The sequence below is a fragment of the Papilio machaon genome, chromosome 2 (genome assembly GCF_912999745.1).
Source record: "Papilio machaon chromosome 2, ilPapMach1.1, whole genome shotgun sequence".
NCBI classification, from domain to species: Eukaryota; Metazoa; Arthropoda; class Insecta; order Lepidoptera; family Papilionidae; genus Papilio; species Papilio machaon.
In genome coordinates this window covers 6,238,352-6,256,264 of record NC_059987.1, presented here as the reverse complement: position 1 = coordinate 6,256,264, position 17,913 = coordinate 6,238,352, and the positions used below count along the sequence as shown (strand labels likewise).

At 31.5% G+C, this 17,913-nt stretch overlaps 1 protein-coding gene across 1 annotated transcript in view; it reads right to left on the bottom strand.

The window, feature by feature from the left end:
• LOC106709038 overlaps window positions 1–17,493 on the bottom strand; it is a 33,549-nt gene extending 16,056 nt beyond the window's left edge. Inside the window, exon 1 of the mRNA XM_014500683.2 lies at window positions 17,360–17,493. Within this exon, the coding sequence (XP_014356169.1) occupies window positions 17,360–17,479 (120 nt within the window). The 5' untranslated portion in view covers window positions 17,480–17,493. The remainder of the gene's footprint in view (window positions 1–17,359) is intronic.
• Window positions 17,494–17,913: the final 420 nt, after the last annotated feature.

Here is a 17,913-nt window from a genome sequence, read left to right as displayed (position 1 = left end):
AAACGAAAACCAATTACCTATCGCAGTATTTTTACAGTTTTTTTAATAATGATTTAAAAAAGAAGTTACTAATATATAAAATTATCGTGTCACAGTTTTCGTTCCCGTACTCCTCCAAAACGGCTTGACCGATTCTCATGAAATTTTGTGAGCATATTCAGTAGGTCTGAGAATCGGCCAACATCTATTTTTCATACCCCCCCCCATTTTTTAACTGCGCGCGGACGGAGTCGCGGGCGACAGCTAGTATTAATATAAAATAGAAACGTATAATAAACAAAGGAAGAAACCAATAAACATATACAACATAGTGGCAGAGATATAGATCAAATTACAGATTTTCATCAGACAGGTTTTATCATAGGTACTTGTTAAGAAATACACTACAGTTAATATAACAAGTGCATTGAATAATGTTACATGTAAAGTAAACGAGTAAGAACGTAAAGTCTCAGATATTTAATGAGCTAGTAAATAATTCATATTCCAGTTAAATGGTATAAAGGTGTGTTGGAAATACTTTTATATTAGAAGGACTGGGTGAAAGGAAATGCAGGTGTTGTTTAATCATAAATAATACGAGACGGCGATCAGTCACGAATGATGACGTGGCGGACTATAAACCGTCACTACGAGTACCTTACACACTAGTTTTTTTTTCAGCACACATATCGGTAACGCGCTTTGAAAAAACCTTGGGTACTAAATAATCTATTATCAAGCATAAACTTATCCACACAGATTGTTTTAAAATATAATTTCATTATTATTATAAATGCAAAAGTTTAAATGTATGGATGGATGGATGTTTGTTTAATGTTTCTCGAACGGTTCAACGGATTTTGATGATATTTGGCATAGATGTAGAACATAGTCTGGAAGAACACAGAGGCTACTTTCTAAGTTTTTTATTCATGCGCGGGCAAATTCGCGGGCGACAGCTAGTTGTAAATATATGATGCGCTCGTTAGTATTCGTATCAATTCATTTAGATGTAAAGAAGGGATCGTAGAATGCTTTGGTAACGCTAATTGTACAATGTGGCTACGAAGCTACGGAGCTACGGAGCCATAAATAGGAAATGGGTTTGAATTGGTCTGTATCCGTGAATTTAACAGAACATTTATAAGTTCACTGGAATTGTGGAAGTTTACTATTACAACGCACGTTTCTAAAGCGAGCGTTTCAAAAAGCGTAGTGTGCACCCGCTAAAGTCTATGCTGCAGTTAAGCCTTTGTGTTCAGCTGACAATAATTCTCATATAAAAAATGAACATACACGTAATTAAATGACGTCATCGCGCTAGCAACGTTTCATTAGAAGCGCAATTTTTCTTGAATATAATTATAGTTATTTTATAAGACCATATTTCATATTTACTGTACTCTATTGTATTGTATCTACTGCAAATAAAAATAAAAATAAAAACTTAAATCTAGGTTAACAACCTTGTCTTGATTATACTTTTCAAATAAATAAATGATCGTGCAACGTTAAATTATTACCGAAGAATCTCATTTCATGACAAAAAATTATTTGGGTAATGTTTTTATTAAAGCGACATCTAGTGAAGAATCCCTTAACTCCTTTAGAGGCTCCGTTTTCAGTTGCCTGTTAAATATCAGGTTGTCCACATTTACGACAGAGGGCGGTAAATGTACGTAACTTCGCGTGTAATGAAAAAAAAATGCTGTACAACAATTGTGTTTTTTAGGTGTTTTATGTTTCAGAATAACATCTGTAATTCTACAGTTACGAATATCCGCAATAGAGGAGAGAATACAGTTCTATTCCCGGATTCTAAACATAGAAAATTAAACGTAAAAATCCCGTGTACTTTAATTATGATGTGTTTTCATTATCAATTTGATATAATAGGAAGCGGAAACGTATACTGTTTGGTAAACACACGGCACAAAACAAACAGCTCATGTTCTGGTTAACATTGACTTCATAAAGTAAACTAAACAAACTTTAATATAAACTGCGGCATGTAAAGGTAAATAAGCTAAATGTTTCCAAATTTCACTTCGGCAAAGGAATGAACTAACAATAAAATTTTAACGTTTTGATTTTGGTTTTCGAAACAAATAACGCATTTTTTTTTGCACTAATACTGACACGTTTTTGCCGAGCCGAAAAAAGGTTTTACCAAAGTAACTTTGTATGTATGTGTGTAAAATTATTGTTCTCAAGGAAAACTTTACTGCTGTTGTAAAAGAAAACAATGGTAAGTAAAAGGCTGGAAAACAAAATGTGCGAGCACAATTAAAGTGAAAACAAGCCTGTGTAAAGAGTAACAAATATGAAAGCGAAACTTTCCCTTTGTTTACATTCGAATATATGTACATATACCCTCTATCTTTTCTACTAAATGTAGTGCCAAATTATTCTTGAATGTCTGTTCAGAGATGAAATATTTTTGTCTGTTTATACAAGTTATACTTAAGTTAGGATGAATGCTTTTATATTAATTTTAATTTTTGAATTTATGATATTATGAATTGAATATAGCATTATGACTCGTATGGAATCAATTTAAAATATTAAAAAAAAAATCATCAAAGTCTTATATATAAAATTCTAATGTCACAATATTAGTTACCATACTCCTCCGAAACGGCTTGACCGATTGTTATGAAATTTTATATTCATATTCAATAGGTCTGAGAATCGGCTACTATCTATTTTTCATACCGCTATTAAGTTTTTTCTAAATGCGCGCGGACGGAGTCGCGGGCGACAGCTAGTATAATAATAATAAAAAAATATATATTAATTGTTTTGAATATCAAGTTTTTAATTCTTATTTTAAGTTGTATTTCTTTCTAGAACAACTTCACCTTATTCTTTGTAAAAAAAAGTGCAATCTTAATAAGTCGTAAAACTTAGTAGCAATTCGTTGAATAAAAAGTTTAGAAATCTTTATTACTTGCCAGTAAGTGGTCTGTCCAGATTATTTAGTTGCATGTGAAGCTACACGTGTTCGTAGCCGGTTTGTTAGTCGTATGTAAAACGATAGCGATCTCACGGATATACTTAGTACTTACGGTGTTTTATATAGTTGACCTGGTTGTTGACACTTCGTTTGATGTTACTGTTAATTTGCCGCTTCGCTGAACACTCGTTGATCATTGATTCCAATTTAATATACTAGTTGATGTCCGGCGTTTGTTCTGTAGACTGATAATCCGTTTTTGTACAGGATGTCCAGAAAAGGGGTGTGATACCAACATGTAGGTGCTAGAGGTGCAAAGTTTATGAAAATTAGGACCCAAAACGCAACATCAACGGCTTAAAACTGTAGGCAAAGTCGTCATATTCCAAATTACGGTATAATTAACCGCACTACGTCATAGGCAGTAAGTTGATTTCAGCCGTAAACTTTCTCAGTACACCGAAGGCCCTAATTACAGGTTCGCAGATGTTACCTCATCATAAATCATATTGTGACTGTACATTGAATTATTCAAATAGCCTTCGTTCAATTAAGAGAACCTAAAACTATGCGAAAGGTAAAATTATGCATTATACGACAGTTTATAATTACTTAAGATGTTTTCTCTCACAAAATTATACAATTTATCAAACTTAAACTATTTAATATACATATAGTGTACATTTTAGTGTCAAACTTACAAATGTAGGTCTAGATTTCATATAATGTAGGTTTTTTTGCAGTAAATTCATTAATCAATGTTATCTCATTTCAGAATTAATAGTGTTTAATTTTAAATAAGTCGTCAAATGATGAACGTTTTTTATTTCACTTTTAAGTTATTCCAAAGCGGCTGAGAATACGCTGAACGACGCGGATTATAACTTGTTTCATTTAAAAATGTTCCAGTTTGTATTTCAGTTCAAACTTCGTTCACTGTTTTTGAGCGCGAGTCGTTGCAGACTGAAGAACTATACCATGCTATAAATATTAGATTTTAGATGCAATCCTAATGTGAATAATAAAAATCAAGGAAATTGATTACATTTTCAGGAATATTTATTGACATTATTAACACATTTGGGTAACTTGATATTGTAGAGCGAGGTCGTCAAACGTTGCGGTCACGTATTGAAATACAAGACAGCTTTCACAAATAACTTTCTTGTATCTTAATATGTTATTTTATTGAAGTGTAATTAATAAACACAGAAAAACCGATTGAAACTAAGGCTATTAAAAGAATCAATTTCACAGTTTAAACGCTGCACGCGTTTCTATGATGACTATTTCGATCAGATTCTACGATAACGCTAAGTTATATAGAATTTCATCCCAAATAACTTGTGGTTGCGTAAAATATTCGTATAGCTGATCTATAGTATAATGATTAAAGGAAACCACAAGCCCATTTAATATTAACGGGACATTTAAACTTAATCCTCGGGGCGTGTCGCCATTTAGATATCTCATCGAGATTTGAAGGAGGTAACGAAGGGTCACACCAAGGACGTACATTTTATTTGTCATGAGAAATCGATTTGTTATCATTATTATTTCCTAACTAGATTTTGACTCAGTTTGCATAGTATTAAAAATACTAAGACTCTGCGCTATTCTAGGTTGTAACCAATATTTGTTACAAACATTCTGGTTCGTTCAGATTCTGGAATTACGTAATAGCAAACATCTATCCAAACGTTCTCGTTTTTAATACCATACAAAACATTTTAAATATTTCAATTTAGATTTTAAAACGTGATGATTTATGATTTTAGTAGGTCGATAGTATTTTGTATTAAAGTTAACGGACATGGTACTTTTGAATAATGTGTAATCCATCTCGTGCCATTAGATTAAGTTAATGTTTGTAAACGTAAGCTGGGCTTCTACAACGTTTCACAAGTAAGTAGAAAATGACAGCATTTAACCCTTAAATTTATTGCCCTCCTTAAATATAGTTGATGTAGGGCACTTTCATTCTGAGTTACAATAAATAACATGTCGCTTCAAGTTCTCGTGGCCAGGATTACACTCTATGTTTTATTATACTATCATCCATCCATCCATTCAGCCTCGTAACGCCCATTGCTGGGCATAGGCCTCCCCCAAAGATCGCCACGATATAAATATACTATACAATTAAAAAAATGAAAGTTGTTCTAAATTTAAAGTCGTTTAGTTTGATAGAGCTTGCTTTTTTACCTCAAAAGAAGTATTTGGGCCTTTTCTATATTTCGCTTTCCTTTAGTTTATTACAAATCTACTCGTATTTGATATTAGTATTTATTTTTACAACATAGTCATTGTAACTAAATTTAAATATTATTAATGACATTTTGATTTACCTTTAATGATACTTTACCTCTCGAAGACCTATTATTAAATAATCTGCGTTACTCAGTTACGCCTTCGACGTTTAATAATAGCGAATATCTTATCGTAGAAGACAGCGCGTCTGTCTAACATCTGCGCTAATGCCTCATCACAGAACATTTTCATTTCACTATAACTGTAATAATATAAAGATTTAAAATTTAATATTTCGACGCCTGAATGAGCTGTACAACATGTTATTCAAATGAAAATCTAAAACAAATAAGTAAAAAAAACATAGCTAGGTTTTAACTTAGCAAGATGGGGGTGTGTTTGCGGAAACAGCAAAACGGAGGGAAAGATTTATCGATGCTGTTGATAGCAAAAGAAAACTGTTTTTAGAAATAAAAATGTTTATATTTTGGTAGACTAAGTACTACAAGGTCGAGAATATGCTAGAAACATTTTCGAAGATATTTAGAGTACTATCTCTGTCCTGAGTTAATGTTTGAAAGACATCCCAACGCTGTTGAAACAAACGAAACGAGTTGATATGTTACGCTCAATTATTCCGCAGACCTATTTTGTTTTTGCCGAGTTAAATGGACTCCGATTCATTCTGCGACGGTTGGTAAACTTAATAGAAACGAGTTATGAGTAATCATAATTATTTACTTTATAATAAAATAGGTCTCAATATGTTATTGCGTAGGTCACCTTTTCATTTATGTCTTTTATATATCGTCATGTCATATACTCGTATGTTATACATATCATATATACTCGTAATACATATCATCATCATCATCGTAAACCTGTTTCAGTTCACTGCTGTATAGTATATCATAACTGTTAAATTTCAACGTTTTAATATTTAAATGTGTAAGATTTTAGGTCATCTAGTTTATACATATAGATTTGAATTACAGAAAACTACATACACTTAAAAATAGAACTAGCTTCGGATTATAAATTGAAACATTCTATTATTCTTAACGTAGGTACATAAACTCTACTATCATCATCATCATTATCTGAGGCGCTACAGCCACGGGTGGGCCTGAGCCTGGTCAAGTAAATTTCTTCACGCCGGTCTACTTTGTGATTTTTGCTAACTCTACTATGTTCACACTAAATTATTGTAAGAGTCCCGTGGATACCCTAGAAGTTAACTTGAGGGTTTAATTAACCAGCAGAGGGCTTAGATATTCTTTTGTTTTATTGTATTAAAGCCTTTGTTGTGTGTAATGGTAATACGTGATTCTAAATAGTTAAATATCAATAATTTAGGATTAAATATTATACTTTTTATTCTGACTAATACCTACGCTGTTTCTAATAAAAATGAATGTCTATCGACACAATAAGTGCTAGTTCGTCAGTGACGTCGATAATCCAACAGGATCCTTTTAAATTCTGAAAATGTTCACTTGAGAATTGGTCGTGGAAAACGTTTTTTCGAGGGTTATTAATAGTGATTAATAACGGTGTCAAGAGCATATACAAAGTGCGGCGGTTTGCATTTATTTTAATGGCTCTGTAATTTATTAACCTCCACATTGAGACAGTCTGGAGAGCTGACTCATACTTTATCTTAATTTACGAGCGTTTAGTTTATCCTTACGTCTATTGTTTTATATATGAAAACTAATTTATAGGCGTGTGTGCCATTTAACTGATGGTACGCACAATTATAAATGGTATAATTAACTAAGTATATATTCTACACGTGCGTCGGTAACTTAGGCATTAAGCACTTAACTTGAAACTTGCAGGTCCTTGGTTCCAATATCCCCATGTACCAATTTTTTTTTCGATTTTAGATTTACATATATAGATTTATCCGACGTTCTTACGGTGAAGAAAAACATCTAGATGCTAAAAAGATACACGTGAAGTCAATTAACCCGCATGGGCTAGCATGGTTGACTATGGCCAAGTCATCCCTAACTTAGGGTATGCTTCGAGCCCCTAATAGGGACGTATAGTGAGCTGATGATGACGAAGTTCTATACTGGATTTACCATCGACTTGATGTAATGAAAATTAAATGTAGACTACGTAATATAAGTAAAATAGATGAGACTGACTGGAATGCATCCATATTCTGCTTCTCACACGCAAAATATTCCCCAGTCGTGGTGTTGCGGAAAACTAAACCCCTATAATTAAATACACTAACAATTTATTTTAAAACTGATTAGTAATCATTATTTAACAGTAATAATATGCGTTAGTAAAATCAACGCATTTTTATACATTAGGAGAGATCCACGATAATTCTAGTATGTAATAAATCTTCATGTAACTTAGGTCCGTGTTGACCTCATTGCTTCCGTAGGGAACATCTCAGTAAGAAAAAAGTCGGTTGCTTTAAGTGGTTAATATATCAGTCAATGTCCAACCCCAGTTTTAATTGTCCTTAAATTGTTATTTATGCAAAAAGAAAATGACTGGAAAAATCAATGATCTTAATTTGATATGCTCTCATTTAAATGTTGCATATTTCTTGCGTTATATATAATATAATACGTAAAATATTATATACCCATTTTATATGTTATAGTTAACAATTACCAAAATTAACAAGTAAATCTTGAATTTAAAAATTTATAAATATTTATATATTTTTAATTTAAAAATTTATTGAATTACTTTATCTTTTAATAGCAAAATAATTATGTACACGAATGATAATAAAACGAAAATAATCTCGTATTTATCAACCAGGTAAAAATTAAGTAGAGTTTAGTAACGGCATGACTTTAGAGGATTTTACCAGTCCAATGGGCAACAAAGCTGATTCGATCGGCAATTTAGATTGATCTTCTTGCGAAAATATGTGCTGTGAGAGCATCTTTAGTGACGAAAAAGTGACGCTTGGGAAGTAATAGACGACCAAATGCGATAATCTCGCAAAGTTACTAAACGATTGACACTTGACAAATAACCAAATATTTCTGACACGATTCAGTGGGCCGAGCGCGATTCTTTCCGTTCCGACAAGCGCCATTGTATAGTCAACGTCAAAATTTGTATAAGATTTTTGGAGTAAGTTACGTCCGATGCATGTCGATAAGGTTTATAAGGTTTCTAGAATATGAAATTTTGTAATTAAATATAAAATTAACTGGTTGTTTTTAATGAAGTAACATGTAATGTAGTAATGATACATTACTTGTATGGCTTAATTCAATGTTAAAGATAACAAATGTATTCTTTCCAAAATAAGTATAGATGGAATCCAGTCATGAAGCAATGTCCACTTTTCCAAAAGATATGGCTACATAAAAACATTTCAACAGAGTTTTGGAAAAGCATTTTTTTTGTTTTAGTCTTATGCGCTCTGTTTGTTTTTGTTGAATTCTTTACAAGGTCGTTGAGGCGCTCAGCCAGCGCAAGTTTTGAATGGTTCCATTTAAACTTGCCATTTGCGTGAAATAACTATAAATAGTGGATTTCATTGTTAAGTCTTGGAAACTTTGGCAATACATTTCCATTGTTTCAATTACAATGTTATATCATTTGAGATGTTGAATAATTTTTTATAAGTTGCACTCAATTTCATGCTCTGAATTTCCTTTGCAGTTGACAGACTTTAAGTGTAAAGTTACTGTGTTTCATAAAAATGTCTTAAGAAATATTGTATTCTAATTAGATTTTAAATCCGCTACAATAGACTAGCAACCCAAGTCATTTTCCCTCAAGTAGAAAACTAACTTATTAGTTAAAGCATGTTTTAATATCACAGTAAAAGTTTTTGAAAACATCTATAATATATTTTGTTTGCTTTAAATAGACTCCGAAATTACTGAACCAATTTGAAAAATACTTTCATTATTCGGAAGCTATACTATCCGTGAGTAACATAGGCCATATTTATTAATAAATCTTTTAATTCCGTCCGGACAAAGTCGCAGGAAATTTTTATATGTAATAAAAAAGCTTGAATCTTTGCCTAGATTTTCAACATAATGTTAAGTCAGAGATTTATAATCCACATTGACTTATAAGCGCATACTACTCGTGTTATGAGATATCAGCAATGTTGTGTCAGCTGAGTATATTGTGGTTTTGACATGTAATCAATAGCTGTATCGCAACATGGCGAGTGCCACACGCCACTCATCGCACGCGTTATTGCCTCTCTTGTCTTATCGACACTTTACATTAGTTTTTATTGTTATTATGTTTAATTTACAAATCGTGTTAAACAAATTTCTTTGTTCATTTGTTTTAGCAGTTAAAATAAATTATCGTCATCAACCAGCACTTTTTTTTTCCAAAAGAAGGTTGGCACAGAACATACCTATTACTCTTGCATACATTTTTATAAGCCGTCATATCTCAATTCAGTCTCTTATTATGCATAATCCCTTTCACATATTCTATCTACACTCTTTTTTGGTCTTATTAACGTGTCCATCAAGAAACGTGAAAGAAGGTACTATCAGCTTACTAAAAATACTTTGCTATTATTTCACCAATTTGAATTTCCTATCTAAATGAAGAATGTGGCCTTACTAAATCAAGGAAACTAATAAGTAAGAACCGTATTTCTTCTGAATAAGTATTTCGGTAAGAGCATAAAAAGTAAAGTGCGCTCGAAGCCACTCTTTGAACATTAAAGACAGAATGTCTCGAAACTTGGATGCTTTCTGAATAACGATAACTACTCATGTCGATTTTTCATTCGAGTCACAAAAAAGTCACTCTTAAAGAAAGGCTATAAAAACATTTTTAGTTGTAGACAACTAATATAGGACAAAATATTGGTTGCTTTCAAATTATGAACAGGGCAACATTGATTTGGATAAGGTCTGTCTAGAATAGAATCTATGGCATGGCATAATGTAATTCACAAATATTTCTGCAGTGGAAACCGAAGGTCAACTTTACGATGTTGAATGTGTATCCAAGCAAGCGTTACACTATTTAACATTGTTGATGTTGTGCAATAAGCGGTTACTGTCGAGACTGCAGTTGGCTCAGTGCGATAATTTTGCTCACATGCTGTTCAATACACGTCAATTCAGGATTAATGATGCTATGAAATAAAATAAAAATTCTTGTGTATATTTGTAAAACTAAGTTGTCAGTTTTGTGATTATGGATGTTATTCAAAGTATTAATTAACAAAAAAGAGCGATCGAAAAGTTGATTTTGGCATTTACAAAAAATATTAACATCGTAAAAGTAATATGATTTTTGTTTTTAGATGTTACACTTACTATTTATGCCTCTTTTTAAAATATAAAAATATTTACGGTGTAACCATAATTAAGTACACTTTAATAGTGAGATTCCTTTTGCCGAAACGTATATTTATTTAACTTGGTTCTCAAAAATAATGGAGGAGGGTAGTAATATTTGTACGTGTGTTCCGGCAGTGGAATACCACAGTGAGTGTAATGTTGTAATCGGTGTAACAATTTGAATTTTAACTATATTTGAATAGTGTTTAATTTACTCTAACGTTTAAGGTTAGATTGTCCCTATTTTGACTTAACTACTATGGCAATCTTGGGTAATACCGGCATTACTTTCGTTGTAAATCACAAAGGCGGTTAAGGCTAAATGTTTCCTAAGTACCCAATTATCTAAACCGGTGAAGTCTGAAACATGAAGTAAAACAAAAGAGATTAGCGCAACAATTTTATTTATTTTGTCAAAAATTTTTAATCAAACATTAAAAATTGTTGTTGTCAATATAAATGCGTATTTTATCATACAAAAACGTAGCATTTTATGGAAACGTGTAAATAATGAAATATAAAATTCAGTTTTTTATTTCCGAAGTATTTAAAAAAACAATCATTGCAAAATACGCATTTATTTTTATTTCTTTAGAATTGCGACTCAACCCACTTCTTGACGCTTTGCAAGCTTAGGAGGTAAATGAATTAAGCGATAATAAGGGAAAAAATCTCAGATTAATCTCATTACGTTTTCATTTATCTCGGAAGAAAAGTTACAGCTTGTTAAGCCTTTCAGCAATAATGGTAAATATTACATAACATATACTAGAAAATGTCATATACTCGTATAGCCAACGCAGAAACGCGAAGCATTAGCCACAGTATAAGTGTGTCTTCTATTACGCCTATAAACTACTGATTATATTTTATAAGACCTCTGTTAAATACATAGAAAACTTGGTTTTTAAAGCATTACTTTTCTCAGTAATTAGCCTATTTTTTATACTTACAAAATTAATAAAAAAGTTTAAAGATCTCTAAGTAGAATTGTGAACTTTTCTTAAATGTCTTCAAGGGAAGTAATATAAAATTCATAGTATCTCACAATAAACTTTTCAATCGCAGCTGTTTGCGGCGATTAAAACTTTTAATAACTTTAAAATCCTGCTCAGTAAGTAACTGAGTCCAATCCATTGTCAATGAATTTTTTTGACATATTTATTAATTAAACATTATTTTTATTATAGTTATTAAACTAAAGTTAACTTAATAAAACGCTGTTGTGCAAAACCAAAACATTTCAATTTATAAATATTCAAATAATGTCGTAGCTTTGACAATTAATGTTGAATATACATTTATGTAAATCGTAGGATACATATTTGAATGCACGTGACGAAAATTTTTGCATAAAAATTTTATATGACGAAACGTAAAATAAATTTAGTTTGTTAATCTTCGTGTTTATGTATTTTTAATAGATACGAAGCTTAACTTTGAAATTTTGGGAACAATTAAAATTATATCGAGTATTCTAGACAGATGTCTATAAACTATTTTTATTATCTATATCAACAAAAAGGGTTTCTACCGCTTTATCACAAGCTTAGTACAAGTAAGATAAGTTTTAGAAGCTTTCGTTGTGAATATGTCACTGTTGCAAGAAAATGGATTGCTCTTCGCAGGCTACGCCACACATTACATTTTTTTATTTTTATATATTTTTTTTATTTTCATAGCATAGATGTATATATCAGTGCATCTATGTTAACATAGAGGTGTTCGGGTATTTTCTGTACTGCAAACAAACGTTTAAATAAAAGTTAGATATAAGCTTTCTTTTTTCAAAGAATAAGCGCTTTTGTTTGCAAACTGTAGTTTTTCGTTGTAAATTGTTTTTAAACGCAAGTTTCGCTGCAGATACACTGAAAATACACTCTTCGTTACGGGATATTAACTCAAAGTTAGTTCCAACAATTGGATAATAAAAGTTTGAGCATTCTCTTAGATAATTACTTGATCGCAACATAATTATTACATGTTAAGTTCAATACTTTAGTATGTTCTAAACATCGCTAAACAGGATGTGAGAGATTGGTCAACTATCGGACTATCACATGATAAAAATATTGACTTTTTGTACATGTTACGTCAACAACATTAAAAGGTAGAGCAAGTAAAAATAGGTATTTAGGTTTATTTTTTTAATTGTAAACTTTAACTTCAGCTAGATCTAAGTTCACAATCTGGTGATATAGTCAAGTCAAGGTATGCCAAGTAAAATTGTGAGTGTTCCATTTTGTTCTCAATTTATTGAATTTTAATTTGTATAGTGAGATTATGAACTGACGGAATTTCATAATCGGTCGGTAAAATTTACGTGAACGATATCGTGTTTTTGTCGTAATAAGTGTCTGTTATCGTAAGATATTTTTATATTACCCGTCAATTTCGATATCACGTTCTGTTTGTTGGCACTATCGTGAATGCTGACTGTCGATACGTGAGCTATGTACACTATTTTATATATTAATAGCCGTTTTTGATTTATATAAAGTAAACAACTTTGATGTTGTATAAATTGGGAAAAATATTATGTATCTTTATATTCGTCATGTGTATTTAATAAATAACATATGAATGAATGGATATGATCAATTTTTAGCTTAATTAATTTAGTTAAAAAAAAGAAACCCAACTGACTTTACTCATATAACAAGAAGAGACTCCTAAAAATCGCCCAAACTATTTAGGCTACAGATGGTCATCGTAGAACGGAAATATACCTAATAACACACATACTAACGTACACACAATCAAATAGAAATCTGGATAAAGGATGCTTCAACAAAAATAAATTGTGCTAAGAAAAACATAACCCAACTCATTTCAGCAGTCCGATTAATAGAATAAAGGAATGTAGCGCTAACTGGATTTACGAAGACGCTCCTCAGATGTGTGTAATTGATTTTCGTTTGCCCTCGCGACTCAGCCCGGCCCACTTCTTGACACTGAAGCTTTGCACGCTTCACGTATAAATGAATTAAACGATAATAAGGAAAAAGTTATTTTCACCCTGATTTAATTACGAAATTGTTTATATTAAATTGTTTTGACTTTAAGAGTAAATAGAAATGTAAAATAATTATTTTAAAAATCAAAAGAATCTTAGAAATTAGCTGAAATATTTATGACGTGGATGTTTTACTAGCGAAACAAATTCTTTAATAAAAGTTTCCTTGTAAAATTTCAATACTTATTACAGAATCTTCTCTGAGACTCGATATTTTAACAACAAAATAGTACATAGTGCAATAATTAATGTTATATATGTTTCCAACGGAGGCGGAGTTGACTTGAACGTCAAACAATTGTAAATTTTGATTGTGCCCGCGGCCAAAGTATGGCTTTAACGTTAATTAATTTACTGTTCAAGTACACTGTTCGCCAATCGATTCCAAACATAAGGACATGTCTATTATAGATATATTCTTCGCGTAAACATAATTTAGTTAAATTAATTACTCTCCTATTTTGGTACTCCTTTAATATAAATGAAGTTAAAATAAAATAAACATTGATTACATTTGTTTATTATTGTTATTTAATAAAAATAATTTAGTTTTTATTTTTTTCGAGAGAAAACAAGACAAAATTCGTGATAAATTATAACATATACCTATCACTGTAAGTTGGCACTGCCTAAATACGTAACATTTTTAATGTAGAGTAGATAATTCCAGAAAATCGACAAAAGAGAAACTTCTGACTGAAAGACCTTTAGAAACCAATGAAGGACACATATATATCTTACTCATAATAAAAATGCAAATGTTTGGATGTTTGTTAGTAGGTATCCCCACAACAGATGCATGGATCTCGCTGATATTCGGCATAGAATTAGAACATAGCTTGGAAGAATACATAAGTTATTAAATTTTATTTATTAATTCCGAACGAACAGAATCGCGGGCGACAGTTTGTGTTTATTTATGTGTTATATATGTGTATACTTATTGCTTTATATGCACTTAGATTAAAGCGCTGACCTATGTGATACAATGTCGATATAACAATTGATGTTCTTAGTAGATATCGCTGGCCATTTGCTGGTGCACTTGATGTCCCCCTCCCCCACCCGTCCGCCTTACATCCGCTCCCCTTTCATTCACTATATAAGTTGCAATAATAACGGCAAAGTTGCTCTACACTTTCTATGATACACTACGGTATTAAGCTGCATGTTAATATTTTTTGCTTCTAAATTAAATTCTGAGTAAACCACGTTAAAACCGATTTGAGTTAGGAAATTTTAATTTTTAAACACATTTTCCTTGTTAATAATATTTTATTTCAAAGTTTAATAATGTATTTTAATATGCAAGAAATGTTATGCTCGACTTTTTTTTTTATTTATTCTTCTCTATGTGCTGTACTTCTTAGAATGTAGAAATTCGGAAGCGAAAACTATATTATTAAAAAAAAAAAAAAAACTAGAAATCTCCATAAAAATAAATGAATCGTTGGTCGATGATCTGAAATGTAAGTGATAAAAGACATGTTACACTGATTTTCTTTTCATCCTTGAACTTTGACATTTCAGAGTATGAAAACACAATCCACGGACGAACAAAGGAAACGCGAAACGGAAATTAAGTGCGAAGCGAAGAGATTTCATCGGATTAAATAATTTTAAGTAGGTCAGTAAATTGAGAACTCGAAATACGTATGATTAAAATTGAATCAATCGTATTTTTAATTCACAGAAATTTAACTTTCCTTTTTAACCAGATTGCACAAATTATTTGGAATAATTTAAAAGGCGGATTTACAAAATATTTAAGCAGGGATACTGTTGAATTCATACCGCAGTACTTTCTTTTCACACTATATCAATTAAAAATGAATGAACGGGATCGTGAATGAACTGGTGAATGAATGAATGCAAAAAAACTTTTATATCCCAGAAATCAAAGAAGTTATGTTATTGTTTACTAGTAACAAGACTTAACACAACGCAAGGTGCATAAAACCGTTTACAATGGTTGGGAAAATCTTAAATCTTTTTTAATCACGGATCAAAGGAGTTAAAATTTTAACAGCCATGTCATTAAGTCATAGGTTAGTTCGGTAATGTGTAATGGTTTACATCCACCAGAATGTTCACAATTTCATTTTTACTACAGAAGAAATACTGAAATTCGAATGATTCCGAAAGAAATGCGTAAATAAAGAAGACTTAATTCCATTGAGATTTACTTTTAGAACGATTTTACTGCGTTTCTTCAGTTATACTGATTTGATGTAAGTATATTGAAATTGAATAAGGATTTATAACGTTCTTGTCGTATTTCGACAAATGAAAACACATCTTTACGTCGAATTATTTACGTGAATATTTTTTGTTTTTTATTTACTATACATAACCATGCCAACTACCGATAATATTATGAAATAATTTTTACATGGTAAAAAATATTGTTACAATTGTCGAAGAAGAAGTTGCGACAAACAGCTGTAAAAATTTTGATAATATATAAAAGAAAGTCGTGTTAGTTACACTATTTATAACTCAAGAACGGCTGAATCGATTTGACTGAAAATTGGTGGGCAGGTAGCTTAGAACCAGGAAACGGACATAGGATAATATTTACCCCATTTTCTATTTTTTATTCCGCGCGGACGGAGTCGCGGGTAAAAGCTAGTATCTGCTAAATATTGGTGATCACGTAAAATATAAAGGATTTATCTACCCTTCATGTTTCATGTCAGTCTTTCGGCGTTGAAAACTCATGATAATTTATTTTTGTTTGCATAAGTTGGCAGTGGAACCCCACAGTAACGATTCTTTTGACAAAAAAATAGATATATTATCCGGCATCATGTTCGAAGCCGTCGCGTAGAGTAACACATTTATCAATCTGTCGTAGCACGTTTACACATAAATGACGGTATCTGATGACAGATTCAAAGAAATGGTGAGTATGAAAAGAAATGCACATTAAGCAACTGAGTAGAAATTAGCTCCTTATTTATGTAGAATAAAGTTTAATCTTACTTATATTATAAATACGAATGTTTTCATGAATGGATGGATGGATGTGTTTTTGAAGGTATTTCCAGAACGGCTCAACGGATGTTGATGAAATTTGGCACGGTTGTAGAACATAGTCTGAAAGGACACATAAGCTACTTATAAAGGTTTTTTTAATGCCGCGCGGACAGAGTCGCGGGCGACAGCTAGTTTTAATTTATAACCTAATTTCTTCTTAAGTATCATATTCTGTGGTGAGTTGTTGATATTTATTCACCAATAGATGGAGTAATTTATAAAAAACCCACAACTTTGTTAGAATTTTATCGAAATTATTGAATTATGATTACAATTGTTTTTAGAAGACGTTGTGTATTGTTACAAACGGCTACAAAAAATTTTGACGTATTTATATCTGCAAAATATTGGTGATCACGTAAAATATTACAGACCATTCTTCCTAACCTTGTCAAACACATAAATTTTCGGGCATAAATAACATTGTCAACATAATATCGTATTTTATTTGCGACATATCGTTAAAAAAGTCGTTAAAATCGATTTGCTTTTATACGTGAAATAATTTATCAAGCGATATAATATTAGCTAAGTAACCTGGCCGAAGTTGACGAGTGGACACTGAGCGGTTGTCGAAGCAAAGCGCTGTTGAGACAATCTATAACTTCAACTAAACTAGCAGTTACAAAGTCACAAAAGCAATAGGGTCCTTCTACTTTGCCATTGCAGTCTTGAAATACTGGTCGTAGCAATCATGTTCTAGGAAAGCGCTTTTTAAGCCGCGGCAATTCCTCCCTGACCTCTGCCTTTTTTGGCATTGGTTCAATCGCGTTTTATGTAGTTAAAACACTTTACCTTCGCTGGATCCTGATGATTGCCGGTTACGTACACTGAAGCTCTTCGTCCCAACAATGTACGACTGACTATGGAGCTGCTCCGGCGACCTGACATACGGTCTTGTGGTACGGGCAACATCTTGTTCAGTTTTAAAATTTCTTTACAAATTTTATACGAGCATTTCACTGATGCACAACCAAGTAACACACACTTCCACTTTACTATCGAAATTTATTAGTATACATTATTTTTAAGTAGTTATTTTTAAGGAGTTTAAGCTATTTTACATTTTACAATATAAATTTTATTTTCGCAGGTTAGGTTTTATCTGAAACAAAAGAATGTTTTTTTTTAAAATTACATAATATAAAAATAGAAATACCAGAAATATCTATACATTTTAATATACATTTTCACGTCTAATTTCATGACTAGTGTTGATAATTTCCTACGTGACTTCGGGTGTAATGCATGTATTATAAATATAATTGTTTATAAACTGCTAAAGATGATGCTAATTTACATACCTAATAAGTTATTAATTATGTTTCATTATAAAATATGCCAAGAAC